Source organism: Rhinopithecus roxellana, chromosome 3, assembly GCF_007565055.1.
Source record: "Rhinopithecus roxellana isolate Shanxi Qingling chromosome 3, ASM756505v1, whole genome shotgun sequence".
Taxonomy (NCBI): Eukaryota; Metazoa; Chordata; class Mammalia; order Primates; family Cercopithecidae; genus Rhinopithecus; species Rhinopithecus roxellana.
The window spans coordinates 92021293-92044868 of record NC_044551.1 but is presented as its reverse complement, the minus strand read 5'-3'; the positions used below and the strand labels follow the sequence as shown (position 1 = coordinate 92044868).

The following is a 23576-nucleotide window of genomic DNA, read 5'->3' as shown; positions in this document are numbered from 1 at the left end:
CTCTTTCTCCATGACCTGACTTCAGGGCCAATTCTTTGCCTTCCTCTTTCTACTGCAGACAAACCTGCCTCCCTGCAGGTCCTCAAACAGACCTGGGTGCCACTGCACCTACTTTCTGCAAGAATATTCTGCCTTCAGGGATCCATGTGGCTCACTCTCTCAACTCCTTCAGGACTTTCCTCAACTGTCACCCCCTCAGGTCTTGACCAGTCACTCCTCCTAAACTGTAATCCTATCCTGCCCACTCTCTATCCCTTTTCCCAACTTGAATTTTCCCCCATAGCACTTACGACCACTGGCATCACTGTATATTTCATCTATTTTAATATCCATCTCCACCATTAAAATGCAAGCTCTACTGGAGCAGGATGTTTTCTTGATTCTGTTTTTTTCACTGTTATGTCCCTAGCACACTGAAAAGCACCCGGCATATAAGAGCTCTCGATTTTGTTTAATGGATGAATGAACTAAATACTGCTATGGCACAAAAACTCTGCTAACCTTCTATGTATAACTGATCACCACAATGGGTTTATCCCAACAACATATAAAGCTGAACCTGTGTGTGTTTCCTGGTTCTCTTATGACTGGAATCATACACACTATACATGAACTAAAAGGTAAGAAATCCTCCAAATCTATAAAAGTACTAAGTGTAGAAAAATAAAGTTTTATCACAAAAGAGTAACGATTTTAAAAGTCATAAACTGATGCTGCATTTTAAACTACTTACTGGTATTTTTTCTGCTACTTTAAAGAATCAGGATATAAGTATTTTCCAATTCTAATTTAATAAAATACAAATTTGAGATTTTACTCTGTGTACAATAAAGCTTTTATCTTTGAATAATCATGTTCCTATGCAAAGCATTAAGATCCAAATAAGAGGCTAGGCGCAGTGGCTCACACCTATAATCCCAGCACTTTGGGTGACCAAAGTGGAAGGATTGCTTGAGGCCAGGAATTCAAGACCAGCTGGGCAACATAGTCAGACCCTGTCTCCACAAAATATTTTTTTAAATTAAAAAAAAAAAAGAGAGAGAGAAAAACACCTAAATAAGACATGATTTCAGTCATCTTGGATAAAACAATACGTATTTGTAAAGTAATTTAACAAATGCTATAAAAAGAAATACAATGATGAAGACGATTTTAAAGAATGGAATGATGGCCAGGCACAGTGGCTCATGCCTGTAATCCTAACACTTTGGGGGGCTGAGGCAGGCAGATGACTTGAGCTCAGGAGTTCAAGACCAGCCCAGGCAACATGGTGAAACCTGGTCTCCACAAAAAATACAAAACTTAGCCATGTGTGGTGGCTTGCACCTGTACTCTCAGCTACTCAGGATGCAGAAGTGGGAAGATCACCTGAGCCCAGGAGGTTGAGGCTGCAGTAAGCCATGATCACACCACTGCACTCCAGCCTGGATGACACAGCGAGACTCTTTCTCATAAAAAATAAAATTTAAAAACCTTAATCTGGATTTTAAAAAGAGTATCAAATGCTTGCCACTCAAACATGGACAAGAAAATTATTGTAAACAGACAGAAAAAGACAAACAGCTAAGTAAATCAGGGGAGCCTCAATGGCAGTATAGCACAATTAAAAAAATTCAAGTCAGTCAATGCTGACACAAGATGTTGAAAACGCAACATGAGATTATGCCAAGCCTTGCATCTTATTCTAAATGGTGTAGATATCACATAGATTACAGAGGAAATGCTGACAACTTTTAAACACAGGGGTAAGATAATCAAAGTTCTAGAAAATCTAGAGGCAGAGGTGTTGCAGATGAATGGAGAGCAAGAGGAAGGCCTAAATTAGTTAGTAAATGGCAAATCAAGTTACATTAGTAAGAGATTTTAAGAAATTAGAATTGACAATACTTTAAAGACTTATTAGAAGTAAACTTGAGGAAAGAATCCAATTTGCCTGCAATTGGGATAACGACTATGGGGATAACACAAATCCCTAAAGAGCATACAGAATGAGTGGTAGAGATTACCGGTAGTGGTAGGTTTCCGGATGGCTTTAGTTTTTTTTTTGAGATGGAGTTTCACTCTTGTTGCCCAGGCGGGAGTGCAATGGCATGATCTCGGCTCACCGCAACCTCTGCCTCCTGGGTTCAAGTGATTTCTCCTGCCTCGGCCTCCCAAGTAGTTGAGATTACAGGCGTGTGCCACCATGCGCAGCTGATTTTTTTGTATTTTTAGTAGAGACAGGGTTTCTCCATGTTGGTCAGGCTGGTCTCAAACTCCCAATCTCAGGTGATCCGCCCACCTTGGCCTCCCAAAGTGCTAGGATTACAGGCGTGGGCCACCATGCCCAGCCGACCCATTTTTTTTTTTTTTTTTTTTTTTTTTTTTAAGAGACAGAGTCTCACTCTGTCACCCAGGCTGGAGTGCACAATCTTGGCTCACTGCAAGCTCCGCCCCCTGGGTTCACACCATTCTCCCACCTCAGCCTCCCAAGTAGCTGGGACTACAGGCGCCCGCCCCCACACCTGGATAATTTTGTTTTTGTATTTTTAGTAGAGATGAGGTTTCACCGTGTTAGCCAGGATGGTCTCCATCTCCTGACCCCATGATCCACCCGCCTTGGCCTCCCAAAGTGCTGGGATTACAGGCTTGAGCCACCGCGCCCAGCCTTAGCCCACGTAAGATTTTAAAGCAAAAAAGATTTTCTATCTACAAGCTTTGTACCCTATTTTTAGTAATTAAATGTGCAACTCTGGCTTTATTCTTCATAATATGCTTTTCAAAATAAAGATGATGCTAATACACTCTCCTTAGGTATGGTAAAACATTTTAATGCTGTGTAAATGCATACTTTATGTGCAGAAAAAATAAACATCTTCCTTTAGAAAATGCAACTACTAATGCTTATGTGATCCAGAATAAGGCAAAATTTATGCAAAGTGGAAAAGGTCCAGAAAATTTTTTAAACATTAAGCTTAATTTTAAAAATAATAAAAAAAAGGTAGAATAAGGCAATATTTAACTGTCAGATGATTTCCAGTTATCTGTAAGAAGTGTTTTTAATGTTTAATGTAATCTGAATATCAAATCCCTAACAGAGATAAATTAGTAAAGCTATTCTGAATTTTTAAAACTTACCTGTAGAGCATGACATTGTATGGAAGAAAATGAGGCAGCACACTCTTAATTATACGTATAGGAAGCCAAAGCATCAGGAGGACAATGGAGCCAAAGACAATCTGCAGAAGGAAACAGGGTATGACACCACTATAAGAGTCAATCACTCCTGTGCAAGACAGGCAGACTTCTGAACACAGTCAAGCAACATGCAGTCCAGGCCTGTATCTACTCAAAACCCAAGTGGTTCCCACTCTACACATTATCCCTGAGTCATTTTGTATAAAAATGTTTTCCTAAGATGCCTGCCCTTCTTCCTGTAAGGACCTCCCATCTAGGACACAAATGCTAAAACGGAAGCCACAAAGGATAATCACCGCTTGCTACCTAAGAAATGAGATAGAAACTTAAAATGAAGCAGCAGAAATGCCTGCAACTTAATAAATCACTTGTAACAGCTATCTAAGACTTGACCTCATGTAAATGGCTACAAAAGCTTTCAAAGGACATAATGTTACTTTAAGGATTTTATTTTAGAAAAACTTAGATTTACGGCTGGGTGTAATCCCAGCACTGTGGGAGGCCAAGGCGGGTGAATCACTAGGTCAGGAGTTCAAGACCAGCCTAGCCAACACAGTGAAACCCCGTCTCTACCAAAAGTACAAAAAATTAGCTGAGCGTGCTGGTGGGCGCCTGTAATCCCAGCTACTTGGGAGGTGGAGGCACGAGAATCACTTCAAACCGGAGGTGAAGGTTGCAGTGAGCCGAGATCGTACCACTGCATTCCAGCCTGGGTGACAGACCAAAACTCCATCTCAAAAAAAAAAAAAAAAAAAAAAAAGAAAGAAAGAAAGAAATTAGATTTAACTATGTAATTTCTTCTTCCAGGTGGGGAAACTATGACATGCTTCTGTTAAGAGTTTAATTTACAAGCCAGTAATAAGTCTCCATTGCTTCAATGCAAATTAAACATAATTCAGACAACCGTAATTCAGCAATCAATCATACCAGTGGTACCCAACCATTTTGGCACCAGGGACCAGTTTCATGGAAGACAGTTTTCCAAGGGGTTTCAGGATGCAACTGTTCTGCTTCAGATCATCAGGCATTAGATTCTTAAAATGAGCACACAACCTGGATCCCTCGCACTCACAGTTCCCAATATGGTTCACGCTCCCATGAGAATCTAATGCCAAGGCTGATCTGACAGGAGGTGGAGCTCAGGTGGTAATGCTTGCTTGCCCGCTGCCCATCTCCTGCTGTGCAGCCATTTCCTAACAGGACATGGACCAGTACCCAGCCAAAACATGGGGGATAGGGACCCCTGAATTATACTATGATAGAACAAGAAAGTATCTTCCTCTTAGTAAATATCTTTTTACATATTTATTTTAACCAAGTAACCAATAAAACAGCTACTTGACAACTGAATACCACAGGCTTAGATAACTGTATTATTCAATATACTCTTATCAGCCCGCTTGAGAACTGGAAAAAAAAAACCTAAACAAAACTATAGGTTAGCATACTTTATTCAAAAAAACAATGGAAACATCTTCTTACCACTGACAAAATAAATCTTCGGAGATGCCTATATATTGGCAAATGGATCATTTCCTGTACTGGATTGAAATCTGGATCATTCAAATTCCTTAGAAACCATAGGACACCAGGTCGAAGTACCTGCAAATACATTTTAAATACTATAAATATTCACCAATGTCTTCAAATTCTATATATGAGCTAAAACATTAACAGAAAAATAAGCACTTAAAATTATTCTGGCAACTAAAGTGGGCCCCAGAAAATGTATTCGGTATTCCTAGGAAAGTAAGTTCCTAAACCAGAATCTTTATGAAAACTACCCTGTGTCTGATGATGTCCTTTGACATCAGCATTCACTGGAAACAAAACAAAACAAAACAAAAAAACCACTCATTGGGTCAAAATGTGTCAAGAAATCTAGACCTCTGAGATGAAAAATAAATACAACCATTACTATCGTAAAAGGGTTATGTTGCAATTTATAAATGTCCTAAATAGAAGGTCTGAATTTCAGTCTTACACTTCCACAGAGTTATCTTAATTAAGAAACCCTACAGCCTCAGTGTCTTCATTTTACTATCTATGCCTTCCCCCTGTGAATGAAAATCATCACCCAAGAGGCTGTAGGTGATGGGGTAAAGGAGGAGTCTGGGTACTAGTCCTATGTGGTCCAAACTCACTGAGTTACCCTCTGTAACGCATCTAATCTACCCAAACTTCTATTCTCCATCTTCTAAACAAGGGGGTTACAGTGTGTGATTTCTAAGGTTCTAAGTTCCAAATACTAAAATTTTATATCAACAAAAACCACCACATTGACAAAATGAAAAAAATCATTATGAAGCATTGTATTCACTTAATGAAGTAATCTGGAGTTCACATACAATTACATTTTTAAGAAACACATTTCTGTACTTGCTTCAGTTCTCAATCATTTATTTCAAAGAAAGAATAAAAGCTTTAGTTACCAAGAGAATTTACTGAAATTATACTGTATGATTCAGGAGAATGCTTTGGCCCCTGACCCCTCCTCCTCTTCCTCCAATCTTTCAAAGAACAAAGTACACGAAGAGCAGCATTCAGTCTTTGTGCTTTTCTGTTCTGTTCCCACTGGAATTGTCAACCTGCTCCTCCACACCCTGCACATCTCCATCACCAGTCTCCGTGTAAGCTGACATTTTCAATGCTGTATTCATTTTCAGGCTATAAAATTGAGGAGAAGAGGAATTCTGCCTTTGTTTCTCACTGATACCCCACAATACAGGATAGTGTCTGGCACACAGTGAGTATTCACTATTTGGGGAACGACTGAGCTTAAGATGTACATTAATGAAATACTCATCTGCTTTCATCATCTTCAAATCACTTAGAACCAGATTCCAAAAATAGGATTAATAAAGGTATCAGGCCAGGCACAGTGGATCACATCTGTAATCCGAGCACTTTGGGAGGCCAAGGTGGGCAGATCATTTGAGGTCAGGAGTTCAAGAACAGCCTGGCCAACATGGTAAAACCCTGTCTCTACTAAAAATACAAAAATTAGCCGGGAATGGTCCCAGCTACTTGGGAGGTTCAAGCAGGAGAATCGCTTGAACTCAGGAGGCGGAGGTTCCGAGATCATGGCACTACATTCCAGCGTGGGCAACAGAGCAAGACTCAGTATCAAAAAATAAATAAATAAATAAAGGTAACCCATCAGGCCAGTGAATTGGAATCATAAAGGACCCTCATTGTAATTCTATACTTAAGGTGCCTAAATCAAAGTGACTTGAAATATCCGATCCTGCAAAACCATATCCTTTTGGTTATTTCCATCATTACAGTTCCTTGAGGTCTGAGACACACTCACATCACACAAAATTCCAAGAATCTGTATTAGAGGATGGCTAAAGTATATACAAAGTATGATAAAATGAGTACTCTTATTTTTTTCCTCAGTTGAATCATCTTTCAAACTTAGAAATATTAAAACTGCCAATTATGGAGACAAACAACTGAAAAAGTTAAAAGCAATTAAGTCAAAGTCCCCTGTAAGTTATTCCCTCTTAGAATAAAATAGTAGAGAATATGATTTAGGTAGGAAATCATCATAGCCTTTGAGACATGACTGGTGGTGAAAGCAAAAGTCCTTTTTACAAATGTATAGCATCAGCATTTCCCTGTGGACTCACCTCTCTCAGTAACAGAATGAAGGAGGCAAAGTAGAAGACATATACCATTCCCACTAGCCAATGCAGAAACATGGTAGTACCTGGAGCCGACTGAAAGCTCAGTTCTCGATCTTTCAGAGTAGCATCAAACATTTCCTGAGCCAAAAGAGGACAGGTAAGAGAGATCTGTGCCCCCTACATTTGCCAAATTAACATTTTCATCTTCCAGGAAATAATCAATATGCATGCAAGGAACAATTTCTACAACTGCAGTTCACTTAACGTCATTCCACGGTGACAAAGAACTACAAACAAGATTGGCTACTGCTTCAAATATAAAGAATGATAAACCAGTTGGTAAAAGCTTTACTAATATTGACTCTATTAAAGAACTATTTTTGATGAATATAAAACCTTCTTTTCTTGGTTACAGGTCTGCATTCTTGAGAAGTTTTAAAAGTAAGGTATGGGAGGGTAAATGTTATCTCAGAACCAAAGACAGCTTTTCCATACATAAAACGTTTTTGAAAAAATCAAAAACTGATTATTACTAACAGCAATTAAAGATTATAATCAGGACTGAGCATCTTAGTTAAATCAAATGATTAGGGTTAAATTTATTACTACAAAGACAGTTTCCTTATCAAATCACTCTATGTATATAATGTGTTGGCATTATCTATAAAAATTTAAGAGAGCAAAATGGGCAATAAAATTCTCCACTAGTTAATAGAAAGATTCCATCCAAAATGTCCTGACATAAAAAATTTGCACAAAGCCTCAAAAACTCAGGTACTTAAGAAAAATTAACATTAAGATTCTATACTTGCCAAAAGAATAAGCAAATTATCAAATATTTACTTTCCTTTAAAAAGAACCCATGCTGAAAACTTCCTTTTTTGAAGCCTTGAAATTATGCTATTATACAATAATACTCAACTTACCAAGGAACAGATATCCAGCCACCAACCACAAATGAGAGGGAATACTCCAATTTCTACCACCACTAACAAAGAGACCTTAAGAGAAAATAAAGGATAAAGGTCATTGGTATCACCCAAATGTAGGAGAAATCATTTCCAATTTTAAGTTATAACAGGAATTACCTTAACAACAATATAGCAGACTCCCAGTAAGCGACGAGATCTATGAAATTTCACAAGAGTTGCCAAGCCCTACAGCATCAGGTCAAGGAAAAACTGAGTATTTAAAAGTACAATGAAACAGGTAACAACTTAGCCAATATTTAGTATTTTTTGACAGAATTAATTTATTTCACATTTTGTCCACTGACCCTTACTGCAAATACCAACAACTTTTACTAAGAGGACAAGGAGAGACAAGTTTTACCATTAATGAAGAGTTCTTTGGTATGAATAACATTAGTGAACACCCAAGTTGGTTCATTAAAGGATACATGACAAATTATCAGTGTTATTGCTAAAAGTATATACCCAACTATGGTTGTGATTAGGCCTTCAAAATGAGATGCTTGGACCTGGAAATAAGAAAAAACTAAATAAAATTTAATTTTACGACATGTCCTACACCCCAGTTTTCCCATATTAAACAATCAAAATGACTGAAGAGAACTGTCGAGACAATTTATAACTAGAAAACAACTGTAAAATCTCCTTTGGATGACATCTCTGCAAACCAAATTCTCTCACTGACTGTTACATATTACTAAAAAATGAAGAAAAATTAAGCAACACTTTACCCAAGGAGACAAAATAACAGTAGAGTGAATCATATTTTACAAAAACAAAAGCCCTGTAATACAACAGCCGCCCTCTACTCTCACTGTAAAGCAGATCTGCTAAAAGCTAACCACTGAAAGCAGGAGCACACTGCCCAAGTCACCCACCAGCCGGGTAATATCGTAGCCACCTCATTTCTTACTACTAGAAGAAACTGTTCAAGTTTCCCTTGCTCTGTAAATCTGTCCCATTCTCAACTTACAGAAAGAATTTTGAAAGTGTAACAAACAATGCCTATCAGTATTTTTTGATTCCTGAGTTTCAGATAGCAAGTGGCAATAGTTTGGAAAGTCAAACATTTTCAAAACACTTATCTGAACCTTTCAAGTTCTTGCACTCAACCAGTGAGAATCAGAGGTGTACTAAATATTAGAACACTTCAGAATGTGATCTCTCAGATCTTATATATACAAACTGAGCATATGATCCCAGACAGTCAGCTCTTCCTTAAAAGACTAAAGTCTTCTAGGGACCCAACAGAGAAACGATAATCCTTCCAAAATTTTTTTAACTCTGGAGAATACTGATAAAATGTCAAAACTAAAGCACTCTAGAAAACACTACAACCCATCATTCCAAAATAGTCTATCCATTTTTTAATTGATTGATATATTGTTACTTTTCTAAATTCAGCAGGGGGCACCTGCTGAAAGGGAATGAAGTGAACATACAAGTTCTTGAGATGGATGGGAAACTTTCCCCCAGGATGCCTCAGGCCCACCCAGCTGAATGGATTTCAGAGCACATTTTCATTAGTTGGCAATAAGACCACTAACTCTTGAGCCACTGTTATTTAAAAAAAAAAAAAGAGAGAGAGACGGTATTGCCTAACTATTCCCTTGCATAATGCCAATTAAGAAATGATGTAACTCTTTAGAATACTATTTGATTGATTGATTAATAATCACATTTGGGGGTAATGAATGAAAATAATTTTGTAAAAGTATTATACTCACGTGTTCTTCAAATCCCAAACCAACAAGGGAGAAATGACCAATATGGTAAGGGCAAAATGCTAAAAGGGGGGAAAAAGCTCAATGAAAACTTCAACATCAAAATAATGAACACTCCTACTACAATCCGCCACTAAAAGGGACCAGGGCTTCTTGGAGAAATGAAGGATTCCAGAATTAGGCTAAAAATATACTGCCTAGGACATTCTCTGTAACTAGAGAACAACCAAGTTATTAAGGTCTAATAAGGCCATGCCAAATCAACAAAGAAACCATTGTGAAAACAGGCCAAAGAGAGAATATGAGCATCAAAAAGAATAATGACCAAAACTGATGGAAAAACACTGAACATACACAAATCCATTAGCTTATGATGCTCAAAAAAGGAAAAGCCCAAAATAATAATCATGAAAACAGTAAAAGCAACATCAAAGAAAACACTTTCAAGTTCTGGAAGCAGTTAGCACACCAACTGGAATAGTTAATGTGCCAATTCCTTATTCTGAAAACTAAAATTAATGGGAAAAAAATGAGCATCTGTCCTACTTGTCCTGGACAAACAGGTTCAGGTTGACGGAACAGTCCCAAATTGATAAGAATTTCTTCTTCTTTACAGAAAAGTCAGCCAAAAAATGTAAAAAATGACAATTTAAAAATCACCATTTTGCCACCTCTAACACAGTAAGTGATTATGGCAAGGACCATCAAGAGCTAACAAAAATCATTAAGTGGAAGGTTGATGGAACACTGTAAGACACTAAAATATCACTCCCAACAGATTATCTTCTAATGGTAAAGGGAAAAATAAAACCTAAGATTAGAGGCCCAGGTTGATATAACCTGAATCCAGTGATAAAAGTGGATAATCCAACATAAGTATCTCAGCTCCTCACATACACTATTAATAGGCACAGTGTAACCAGTGATGGATTTGTCCCAGATGTATTGAACCTGAATCTAATTAAGGCCCTTAGATCTGACTTCTAGTTTAAGAGAAATATGGGAGACAAAGGATAAAGGCAGAGGACATCCGGGAAGCAGATGGACAGATGTAAAACACGACATGCTGCAAGAACAGTTAACCTAATCCCAGCAACAAATCAATGGCCAAATAGGGTGAGTTGGGGGAAGCAAAGAGTACTCTAGATTAAAAGACTAATAACTTATGACTTAGCAACTAAAAGTAATACGTGGACCTTATTTGGATCTTCATTCAAAGAAACCAACTGCAAAATGGTATCCAAGGGACAACCCAGAAAGTTTGAATATGATGGATTGTTGGAAAATATTAAATTCTAATAATTTTGTAAGGTGAGATAATGGCATTATAGCTAAGTATGAAAATCTTTTTAAAATCTTTATAGTAAGAATTTTTAGTCTTCTTTTTCCTCAAGTCTTTCTGGCTAAATTTTACTTCATTCTTAGTAATAAAATGCAGTTATCTTTTCTTTATGGTAGAAATAAATTGACAGCACAGATTACCAGGGGAGTGGGAAACTCAATCACAAAAGTCAGAGTGATCCTACTAGGAATCTGGCCTCTAACCCTTTCTCACTATTTCATGGGTAGGAATCTTTCTGAACATGTATTCCCAATGTATTTAAATTTATTTATAAATTATATATATATGTATGTTTACTAACATATTGTGTGTAATATAAAGCAGAAGAAATTTAAAAAGGTAAGAAAAAAAGCTGTATGTTGAATTTTGCCTATTTTGCTCTCATATCCCAATCTGGAGACGACTCAACTAGGCCCCTGGGAAGGGTATAAGTTTTAACTCTATTTGCAGAGGTATTAAATAATTATTAACCTTAAACACCAGTTGTGACAATAGATTTCCATCCCATTACACACAAACTAATGGAAAGGCATCCTGAAATTAAGGACAATTTCTCAGGATTGTCACCTTCTACTGGAAGACCACAGCTTTGTCAAATTATATTTCTGCAAAGCGTATGACCACAAGAGTCAAAACACTGCCTATAGAAAACCTTCCAAGAGAGCAACCCATGCAGGAAAAAAACAGGAGGGTGTTTAATCCCAATGATTAAAAGAAAAAGTGTGTTCCTAATGAAAGAAAACTTGTTTCATTTCCAAAAGATCCTAACTATATAAAAAAACATAAGTTTACTAAGAAAATTCTTTTCGCAGTATAAGCTCAGGAGGTTGGATTAGAAAAAGCTTTACTTAGATTTGATTTCTATAAATTAGAGTTCTTATTTGTATAATTCATGTTTTAAATGTGACCTGTTTCTACAAACATTAATTTAGCATTAAGCTTTTCTGCAAGAGTAAAGACCTAAATCTATAGATCATTTTTTCTCAAAAACAATCAAGATCAAAACAGTTTCAGTCTATATATGAATTATTTCACATAATGAAAAATAAATGCAGAATAACATACAGACACCCCCATATGCAAGGGGAACAAAGAATGAGCTTCCTATTAAACCTGCAATTTTGTGAGTATCTACTAAAAATTAAGAAATCAGTGGAAATATCCGAAATACTGTTAACAAAATACAAGTAAATTTCTCTTCCTCTTTTACACATAATATACAGAAATCAATTTTTGGTCTCATCCTCAGTCCAAATATTCAAAGCCCCTTACACCACATGGCTTCTTATTAAAGACATCTGCTTTACACGTCACAATGTAGAACCCAACAGAGCAAATTACTTGCAATTTGGTGGAAGAAGCCTTGGGAAATCTCTACTCATCCTCTTCAGCAGAACTAAGGGGTAAATCCTATGTACTAAGGAAGGAATTTCTCATAGATTATCCCTATATAGGGATATGTTGCCTGAGGTCTCTGAGACACAAATTATAGGACACCTAACAATAACCTCATTCTATCAGACTCTACCTCCTCACCCCTCAGAGATACAGAAACTGAATTCTAAGGCCTTGGTTTACTCAACTTAGTTTTCTTTACCTCTTCTGGAAAGGAGAAAAACCTCTGTCAACAGTGTCTCCTCAACCTTGCCTTTCTTTCTCTAATTACTACCAATGGGAGGGACCACCGTGTGTTGTCAAAGAATCCTCACAGCTGCCCCCACGGAAGTGCTTGGAAGTGATTTTGCATGTGCTGGAATCTGGTTCTAAGGGGCACTCACATTTGGGGAAGGCTTACTGTCTTCCCACAAGCCTATACCCAGCTCTGGTAACAGCTCCCAAGTCAAGATCTCTAGAAGGCAATGGTCAGGATTTTGACAGATGAAAACAAGATCTTCCACCATAGGGAAGAGCACACAGGCAATCAGCATAAAACTAATTCCAGAAGTGGGAAACTGTGTATTCTCAAGTCAGTCTAAAACCAGCTTCTACAAAAAAAAACAAACAAACCAGAAATGCCCAACAGAAGAAGAGACAAGTAGGTAACTGCAGTCACTGCTGTTTAGGAAAGTATCTGTCTGTCTGCGGCCTAGCTATACAAGTATTTGAATCTGAAACTATTTTCATATACCTCTTAGTATTTATTCTTATGTTAAAAAAATAATAAATCTGTAACAAAGCTCCTACAAAACTAAATTCCTACCATAATACTATAAAAAAATAAAAGCACAAATACAACTTACCAAAAACAAGAATGAACAGTGTATTTAAAGATACCACCCAGAAGACATGTTCCTAAAGGAAAAAAGCATCAATAAAGCATATTCAATTCATATTTAATATATGTTTAATAGGACTATTCCACTTATTTAGCTAGAACCAAATACTAAAAACAGCTAAGACTGAAATTTTCCCTCTATTGTTTTGGGATTTCAATCTAGACATAATACGTAACTTTCATTTTTCATTAGCTAGCTCATACAACTAAGCCTAATACAACTCAAAAATGTTACATGTAGAAAAAACAAATTCATTTATAAATACTTCCTTTTTAGAAATAATCTAACACAGATTACATAGATCTTCATAAATACCAAATTTCATTTAAATCAAATGACACCGAAAATTTCAAATGGAGAAAAATTTGAAAGCCAAATTAATTGTAAACATCACGTTAATGTCAACTGCAGTGTTTCTTTCAACATCCACTCTGCTTTCTTGACACCTACAAGGCCACTACTGCCTGGCTACCTCTCCTTTGGAAAACTCTAGCTTGATCTCCCCTGGTCCCCCCACTCCCTGCGGTGCGCTAATTTTCTTTGTCCTGTCTCACCTGACCATCTGGTCACCTCCCACAGTTACATACTGTCACCTCTAAGGTGACAGCTGTCTGCCTATTCCTTCAGCCATGTTGCACACACTTTAGCTATGCCCCATGCTGACAATGACCAGACTGCCCAAGTCCATTCATTCATGCTCACAACCTTCCCTAACCATCAGGTTAAATGATCCTTCGAAAGATCTTTTGTCAAAAAAAAGGATTTCTCTGTTCAGGTCCCCTAATCTTCCACAAATCCAACCAGCAAGAAGGGTAATTAGTTTGTAAATGACTACTACATTTCTTCTCACCATGTTGGTTCAATTTTTTCAACCTCTCTGCCTTAAGGGCTCCTAAATTTTCCCTATCCCCAACATATTTTATGCTTCAACCTCTAAGGTATCTTCACTGAAAATCTCCTGCTGACAAACTCCATTCCACTAAGAAAGACCTAATCAAACTCTCTTTTGTGCCCCTTGTGTCCTGTGCACACTTTCTGTCACTGAGTCTCCAAAACGTTCCTTGTTTACATGTGCATTTCTCTCCACGACACTATAGAGCATCTTTAAGAACAGGGACCCTGCCTCATTCATCACTGAACTCCCCAGTGCCTATCACAATAGCTGGCACACGTCTTCATATTAAATATTTTTTACTAAAATAATGAATTCATCCTGTCAAAGGTTTTTCCAATAATTCAAATGGGTTTGAGTCAACACCACTACCTTAACGACTTCTGTCCATCATTTATGAGGAACTGGCAGAGTAATAAATATAAATCAGTATGTGGCCAAATAATGCTTTCTATACTGACTGTGATCAAACCATGACTAGAAGCTCATTAATATCACATTCCCACTAAACTGTGGAATTATACCAGGTATGTTCCTAAAAATCTACACACTGCTAAATTCAACATCCTCTTCTGGTTAACATCTGGAGCCAGCCTGAGGAGAAGGCCAACACTGAGGACAGCAAAGGAGATAGATGCAGATATCTGGGTCTCTGATGACATTGTTGGGTTTACGGATCAAGCAACCTCAAGCCCATTCTTCCTCTGGACTTCCTGTTTTATTAATGTTCCAACTAGTAGGGGTTCTGCTACCTGCAGCCAAAGTCATCTTAAGCTACTTAAAAATCTCAAATGGCAAATAACTTCATATTACAGGACCTGAAAACAGCATCATTTCTTCTTTAAAGAACAAGTTCTTTAAAGAAATGCTCTCACCTTAGAGTTGCAACCTTTACTAACAAGGCAGAGTTCCTAGGTAAAGACAGGTGGGGTTCAGCAAACAGGAAAACCTAACATCAGCCTGGGGTGTCTAACTGTGTAAATATGCAAAACTGCTTTGCTTCCACCAGTACAGGCAATAAACACTGCAAGACGGAACTTTAAAAGAAGACCAAGTTCTTTTTAACTACCATTAACTTTGAAGTTTGTTTTCTTTACTAAAAATCAAATATTTAATAATTTTTTAAAAATAGTTATTACTTTTATGTTTTAATCTTTTCAGCACACTAAACATACAATCTTCAACATATAAAGTAATCAAAAGCCAAAAGGCATCTTGACCTTTACTACATACTATAAATGTGAAGTTTCTGAATCACTAAGACAACTCCAATTCTGTTATTAAAAAGAATTCGCTTTGGCAGGGTGCGGTGGCTCATGCCTGTAATCCCAGCACTTTGGGAGGCCGAGGCGGGTGGATCACGAAGTCAGGAGATCGAGACCATCCTGACTAATACGGTGAAACTTCATCTCTACTGAAAATACAAAAAATTAGCTGGGCGTGGTGGCCGGCTCCTGTAATCCCAGCTACCCGGGAGGCTAAAGCAAGAGAATGGTGTGAACCCAGGAAGCAGAGGTGATACAGTGAGCCGAGATCTCGCCACTGCACTCCAGCCTGAGCAACAGAGCGAGACTCCATTATAAAAATAAATAAATAAATAAATAAATTAGTTTCACTTACCAGAAAAACTAGTGATCCATCAAGTCCTAGCATCTAAAAATAAACAAAAATGATAAGCATTAAGACTCAACAGAACTTTCTATTCTAATTTATGAAAAGCCTCATTTTTCTTTCAATATCTTTAAACATAGTCCTCCATCCACAACTTTCCATTACTTCCTATCATTTTCAGAAAATAAAAAAATTTGTTTCTGAATGACAGTTTTATATTTTGAGTCTCCTTTTACTCAAAATTACATGATTTATAAAGTCTAAAAAAATTCCATCTTGGATTTGTTACTGAAGATATAGAGCTAATTAAGACTACTTCATAATACAACTGTATTATTTTGTCAACTGAAGCATGAAAATACTATTTAAATTGTTATTTTGTTTTTCAAAAGTCCACAATTTCAGGTAAAATATTTCCTAAATGGAGCAAGGTTTTATAAGAGAGAAAAAAAAGCCACCAACATCACAATATTTTCACCACAAACTATATCACTTAACTTTCACTAGGAATGAAAATTCTAGTAACTTTTCATCAACTGTAACCATAACATCTAAATATAACAAAGTTTAAAATATATTTTAGGATTAAAACACCAGGATACTTGACAGAAAAAGGTCTTACTCTTTCCCATGTAAGCTCTTCAGCAGCTCGGTCCCATTCTAAAGCATTCCAATTCATGTCATCTGAAAATATAATTGCAATTTAAAGATTACTGATGGAATCTGAATTAAAAATAATAAATAATAAAAAAAATACACTAAAAATAGTAAAACTTAGTACTTTGTAAGCTGCTGTTGAGAAGCTAAGCCATATTTCCACACAGAGTATTTGCTTGTCAGAGAACAAAGATTAATAAAAACATACATATAAATAAATACTACATATAAAGTAATGTAATCCTAGATTGAGATAAATGCTAGAAAGGGAATAAACAGGGTTATGTGAAAGAGAGGAATTCAATAGCTCTAAGCCAGGAAAGAATCTGGCAGATTTGAGAAAAGGAAACCAGGGGACTAGGACATTCTGAGTAATGATATGGGTAGTAGAAAGACAGAAATCAGATCATACAAGAGGAATGTGGAGCCCGGATTTTACTCTTTAGTAATGGGAAAACTACTAAAAGATTTAAAGGCAGCAGAGTAACATGAATTATGTGGAGCAAGAACGGAAGGAGAAAGAATAGTTAGGAGCTACTGTATTAGATGAAGAGAGAGAAATAATAGCCAGACCCAAAGGTAGCAGCAAGCTGTATTCTCAGAGCCTCTGACCTCTCCCTGCAAAGGCTCCCTGTTACCAATACACAAGCCACTTTTCATCATCCTTCAGAGGTCTCAGCTCAAATACCAGGTACTCTGAGCTACCTGGGAAAACTTATTTAAGATAGGTCTTGGCTGGGCAAAATGGCTCATGCCTGTAATCTTAGCACTTTGGGAGGCTGAGGCAGGAGGATCACTCGTGCCCAGGGGTTCAAGGCCAGCCAGGACAACAGGGAGAACCCATCTTTACCAAGGAAAACAAAAACAAAAACAAAATTAGCTGGGCATGGTGGCACACACCTGTGGTCCCAGCTACTTGGGGAGTTCAGGTGGGAGGATCACTTGAGCCCAAAAGGTCAAGGCTGCAGTGAGCTGTGTTCCTGCCACTGTACTCCAGCCTGGGTGACAGGGCAAAAACCTTGTCTCAAAAAAAAAGTAAATTAATTAAATAGGTCTCTCCCCAACGGCATCCTCAGAGCAACCTGCACAACACTTATCACAACATGTCTTTCCCACTTTTTCACTAAACCAGAAACTCCAGGAATGCAGCAGTCTAATGTTTTGGTCACAGTTACATGCTCAGTGTCTAACAGAGTGCCTGACACAAAGAGACAATCAAGTATCAGGCATGCCAAGTAGACCTAGAGACAGTGCAAAGCTTGACAGAAAAACTGTGGTGGGAGAGAGGAGGGGAAGTGAGTGACCGACAGCTGACTGGCAGACTCTGTCTTGGATCTTCTTTTTTTTTTGAGATGGAATCTTGCTCTGTCACCCAGGCTAGAGTGCAGTGACATGATCTCAGCTACATGCAACCTCTGCCTCCTGGGTTGAAGTGATTCTCCTGTCTCAGCCTCCCAAGTAGCTGGGATTACAGGCATGCGCCACCACGCCCAGCTAATTTTTGTATTTTTAGTAGACATGGGGTTTCACCACGTTGGCCAAGCTGGTCTCAAACTCCTGACGACCTCAGGTGATCTACCCCCCTCCTGTCTTGGATCCTATTTTATATGCTAGAGTTTACACTGCTAGAAAATGAGACACTGATTTATTTGGATGGCACCTTGTCTACAGTATACACTTCAAGATTCTTTTTCAATTTTAAAAATTGCACTGACTCAACGGACATGGAGAGAGAAGCAAATGAATGTGGTAAATCTGTACCAAAGTCCTTTATTTTAAAAAAAGTAGTACCTAATCCAACTTAAAAATAATTTCTTCCTATCTATCCTATAAAAAAAGTCCCTGTTTAAAAAGGATTTTAAAAAACATGCTGTTTCATAGAAAAAAACATATTTATGTATATGTACATCCATAAATACCAGTTTGCCAAAATAAAGTAAATATAAGTTAGAAATAGAACTTCACAACATTAAAATTTGAAAACGACAGCCCTTTTCCTCAATGCAAGCTGAGAACAGATTTGCAGTGCTGAAGACTGAGGACACACAAGCAGCCATTACCCTGGGCTCCGTTATTAGCATCTGCCGCATCTTCCACACCAGCGTCATCTTCCTCCTCATTGTCCTCCTCCTCCTCTTCTGCCTGGTCATCCTGGGCATCAGGGTTTTCCCCCACCACTGCATTCTCAGCTGGTGGGTTAGCAGGCTGATCAGCAGCAACATTTTCTGCACCATTTCCTCCTGCTGGAGCCTAAAATCACAGAAAAGCCCAGAAATTTAGACCCACTTGTCTGTTTTGCTCTGTTTCCAAATCACATTATTCTTGCTAAAACACACAAACAAACTAGGCCAGGTGTAGTGGCTCGTGCCTGTAATCCTAGCACCTTGGGAGGTGGAGGCAGGCAGATTGCTTGAGCCCAAGAGTTCAAGACCAGCCTGGCCAGCACAGCAAGACCCTGTCTCTACATAAAATTAAGAAGTTAGCCAGGCATGGTGGTTTGTGCCTGTAGTCCCAGCTACTCAGGAGGCTGAGCTAGGAGGATCTCTTGAGCCCGGAGGTTGTAAGGCTGCAGTTAGGTGGGATCATGCCACTGCACGCCAGCCTGAGTGACAGAACAAGACCCAATCTCAAAAAAACAAAACAAATAAAAAACTAGAAAACAAATATAAACTCTACCAAACTCTTTTTAAAAAGAAAACCTTTCAAAGACATCTTTTTTAAATGTATCCGATGTGGGATCAATTTTAGTATATAGGAACATAACCTCACTTCAAAGTGTACATATTCGTTCAGCATAATTTAGCTGATTAACAGTTCACAAACCATTATAGAAAATGGTTAACAAACCTGACTCTCTTAAAAACATCATTCTGTAGTGCTCCTTATAGGACAGCCTTTGTCTTTATTGACAGCATCAGGGATGAAAATACATTTTTTTAAAAATGCACATACATATATACATATATGCAACTTAATTGTGTTATCAAACACTTGAGGAAATGTTTTCAAATTTCTGCTCAGTGGGTAAGATTGTGCACAGGGACTTTAGTATACCCCCTAACGCTGTTCCTACTCTAGCCAGAAAATTAAGAGGCAAAGTTATAACAACACTTTCTTGATTTTTCACATCTCTCTTCATCTTCACCCAAACCTTTCCACTGCCCTCCTTTGTAATAACAAAAGAACATTTATGAGGGATATGGAAGTCAAGAATTTGAGTCTTAGAGAGAGACAATAATTCTCATTACCTACCTAAGTAAAATCAATCTTGGGGAAGGGGAGTTACCTCATTTTGGTGATGCCCCGCAGCATTGAAGGGTGGGGCAGCATGCTCCAACCAAATTGGTGCTCCCCCATGGACTATCTGCTCTCTCAACCACACCAGGCTGATGAATGCACACAGTGTGCATGTCACCACAAAACAACCCTGCAAACAATCTGCCAACAAATTTTCCCTATTAAAAAAAAAAAGAAAGTACATAATATTACTCCAAAGAACACTTAAAATCAGGAAAATAAAGGTAAAATTTTTTCTTTTACACTAAGTCTCAGAAAAAAAACAGCCAGAAAAATAAATCATAATTTTTTGGATGAAAATCTCAAGTTTCTCCAAAAGAACTATTTGTGATTATGGTGAAATTCTATTTATAAGAGAACCTATACATATTTATATACTTGTATTATATATCTTATTTAGGCATCAAATACCATCAAAACTATATGGAAATTACCTATCCATAGCCTATCTTTTGAAAATGGCCTAGAAACAGAAAGGCAGAAAGCAAAAAAGACAAAAGCAGTCTAATACTTGACAAAGGCCATGCATTAAACTTATGTAATTTACCAAAGGTTAAAAACTCTGTCCAACTCTAAGAATTTCTGTATCCTTATTTTACACACATCTAAAAATGTGATTAGCTGACACCTGAACTCACACAAATTAATAGAATCATCAAATCAGAAAAGAGGAGAAGCTCCTCCAGACAAGTCTAATGACAACACAAAGAAATGAAGGCTGAGAGATATTCAGGATGCCATATGTAAGACAAAGAGGTCTATTATAAATTTTATAGAAGTTTGTCACTTGGCCAGGCGTGGTAGCTCATGCCTGTAATCCCAGCACTTTGGGAGGCCAAGGCAGGCGGATCACTTGAGGTCAGGAGTTTGAGACCAGCCTGGCCAACATGGTGAAACCCCATCTGTACTAAAAATACAAAAATTAGCCAGGCATGATGGTGTGCGCCTATAATTCCAGCTACTCGGGAGGCTGAAGCAGGAGAATGGCTTGAACCCAGGAGGTGGGGGTTGCAGCGAGCCGAGATTGAGCCACCGCACTCCAGCATGGGTACAGAGTGAGACTCCATCTCAAAACAAAAAAAAAGAAGTTTTCATTCAGAAAGCAAATCAAGTTTTGATGCTAACTGCAAATATACCAAAAGTGTATTCATTTCTCAACAAATCCAGAAAGGCGAAGTATGGTTCCTTTAGTAATCATACAAGAAAATGCATCAAATATTGTGATACCAAGGACCATTTTGTCCTTTTCCTCTCTTAAGAGGCTTATCTTTCCTTCCCTAGTCCATGTTTATGATTTCAGAATTATTCAGATAACTCAAACACCTCTGAACTCTTAGCCACTGGAAAATCCATTATTTTAATGGAATCACTTTTTTCCTCCATAGAAAACCTGAGAAGGGTCAATCTGGTAGACCTTGACCCAGCAGCTCCAAACTTAAATTAAACTGGCATGGCCCCTAGAAAATATAGTCTGCAATATGTCCTGAATCAAAAGAGGAATCCTAACTACCACCTTACTAAGGAACTCTCCAGGCTATTACATTCTGAAAGGTTGGGACCAAAACATCCCCTTTACATCTTCCTTGCCATCAGCAATAATCCTAACTGTTTGTTACAGATTTTAAACATTTGGTGACAAATCTAGTCCTTTTCCCTTATTCCTTTAATCTGGGCTGGTTTTGTGAATCCTGGAAAGAGGTGATGCTGCCTAAGTTCCAGAGCCCAGAGGAGGGCTTGCAAGCCTCCTCTGTTGCCCTTTTAGAATGCTGCCCTGAGACTACCATGTAAAGAAGCCCCACTAGCCTTCTAGAAGATAAGAGGCCATAAGGAGGAGAACCAAGGCATCTCGGATAAACCATCTTAGATCATTAAGTCCCAGTAAAACAGCTGAGTGACCTAAGCAAGCCCAATAGTTGAAAAGTTCAGCTGAGCGCAGCCCAAACTGCTGACCCCAGAATTATAAGCAAATAAAATGGTAGTTGTTTTAAACCACTAAGGTTTGGGACAGTTTGTTTTGCAGCAATAGATAACTGATACGGTGCACCTAGAGATGACCTCAATTACTGAGCTACAGAATATATAGAAACTGATAAGACATCAAGGAAATTTAAAGTAAAATTTCACAGAAAAAAAAATTCTATAGAGTACAAAATATTACTCAGAAAAAAAAGTAGTTTGGCCACAACTGCTATCAGAAAAACTGGCTCAATTTTTCAAACTGTAAAAGGCAGCTTAGGACTATAAAACCAAGCCATGTTTGTAATTTAGTTTGACTAGCCCCACTAGGCTTCCAGTGGTCCTCTGTAGTCAATGAGTACTCTATTAAAAGCAATTCAGGTGACCCTCAAGCCAATCAGGTCAGAGGAAAAAAGAAGCCTGCTAATATAAGGCAAGCAACAATGCTTAATGTCAAGATATAGTAAAGTAACTACAGGCAAGTTTTTAGCATTTATATTCTAATAATCATGGAAAACATTTAAAAAATAAATCTGAGTTCAAATGTGTATGTTAAAAACATATTAAAATGAACTCTTGGCCAAGCACAGTGACTCATGCCTGTAATCTCAGCACTTTGAGACGCTGAGGTGGGCAGATTACTTGAGGTTAAGAGTTTGAGATGAGCCTGGCTATCATAGTGAAACCCCATCTTTACTAAAAATAAAAAAAAAAAATTAGCCTGGCTTGGGGCCACACGCCTGTAATCCCAGCTACTCAGGAGGCTGAAGCAGGAGAATCATTTGAACCCAGGAGGCAGAAGTTGCAGTGAGCAGAGATCACACCACTGCACCCTACCATAGGTAACAGAGTCAGGCTCCACTAAAAAAAAAAAAAAAACTCTTATGAGCATAAGACAGTAGCATGTATCTCAAACTGCATGACAGCCAATTATTTAGAAAGTCATCCCAGCTGTGCGCGGTGGCTCATGCCTGTAATCCACGCATTTTGGGAGCCTGAAGCGGGTGGATCACCTGAGTTCAGGAGTTTGAGACCAGTGTGGCCAACATGGTGAAACCCTGTCTCTACTAAAAATACAAAAATTAGCCAGGCATGGTGGCGGGCGCCTGTAATCCCAGCTACCAGGGAGGCTGAGGCAGGAGAATCACTTGAACCCAGGAGGCAGAGGTTGCAGTGAGCCAAGACAGCAACACTGCACTCCAGCCTGGACACCAGAACAAGACTCCATCTCAAAAAAAAAAAAAAAAAGAAAGAAAGAAAAGTCACCCCATCATTACTAAACAGTCCCATGAAACAGGTATGTTTTAAAAGAAATGTCATCTACATTTATCAGCTACTTCTACTGCAGCTAAAACTGTTAGTGTAATAGACATAAATTATTTTTTCTCAAAACAGAAGAATGTACAAATTATAATAAAAACAAATATGCAAGGAAAAAAGCAAGCATCATCTACATCATGCAACATTCATCACACAGGTTCAATACTCACGTTGACAGCATATCTAATGGCAGTGTCAGTAGTGAGCTCACAGAGCCAGTAAACAAGCACTTGTAGATGCGGCCTACCGAAAAAGAGCATGATGGCATACAGTCACAACTCGCATCATGAACTTATATAGCTGCTCAAGAAAGCAGAAGTAAAGTGGAACACCACAAATGCCACTGAAATAAACATTTAGTCTTTACAAGCCTAAGTCTCAAAATATTAAATTTTTAAAAACATGGTCAAGCACAAATAGAGTGACAATGAAGAGTAAATGTTACACAATCATGTTTAGTGCTTAGATTCTCTCTAGGTTTACTTTTTATTTTTTAATTGAATGAGCTTAGATATTTGAAAAGCAAAATCTAAAGTAAAGATCTCCAAAATTATAAAGAATTTTTTAAATTCTAGAATTCCAAAATTCATTAAGTCTGCTCATGACAATAAAATGTTTCAGTTTTGGAAGTATAAGTCTTTGAAATTAAGATAATTTTTCAGTACAGTATGTACTGCAATGCCATAAATGGCAACCTGACAATCAATATTTTAAAAGCATA

General features: G+C 37.8%; 1 protein-coding gene across 3 annotated transcripts in view; it reads right to left on the bottom strand.

Moving 5' to 3' along the window:
* The window catches only part of MARCHF6 (membrane associated ring-CH-type finger 6), an 81826-nt gene that overhangs the window by 26273 nt on the left and 31977 nt on the right, over window positions 1-23576 (bottom strand). For 2 of the 3 annotated variants that reach the window (XM_010356661.2, XM_030926764.1), the window contains 13 exons: window positions 23026-23098; window positions 19569-19737; window positions 18343-18532; window positions 16248-16309; window positions 15635-15667; window positions 13087-13138; window positions 9508-9566; window positions 8209-8289; window positions 7898-7966; window positions 7736-7810; window positions 6813-6947; window positions 4660-4779; window positions 3118-3218 (listed from right to left, as the gene is read on the bottom strand). In XM_010356661.2, coding sequence (XP_010354963.2) covers window positions 3118-3218; window positions 4660-4779; window positions 6813-6947; window positions 7736-7810; window positions 7898-7966; window positions 8209-8289; window positions 9508-9566; window positions 13087-13138; window positions 15635-15667; window positions 16248-16309; window positions 18343-18532; window positions 19569-19737; window positions 23026-23098 — 1219 coding nt within the window. The remainder of the gene's footprint in view (window positions 1-3117; window positions 3219-4659; window positions 4780-6812; window positions 6948-7735; window positions 7811-7897; window positions 7967-8208; window positions 8290-9507; window positions 9567-13086; window positions 13139-15634; window positions 15668-16247; window positions 16310-18342; window positions 18533-19568; window positions 19738-23025; window positions 23099-23576) is intronic. The other variant, XM_030926765.1, reaches the window with a different exon arrangement.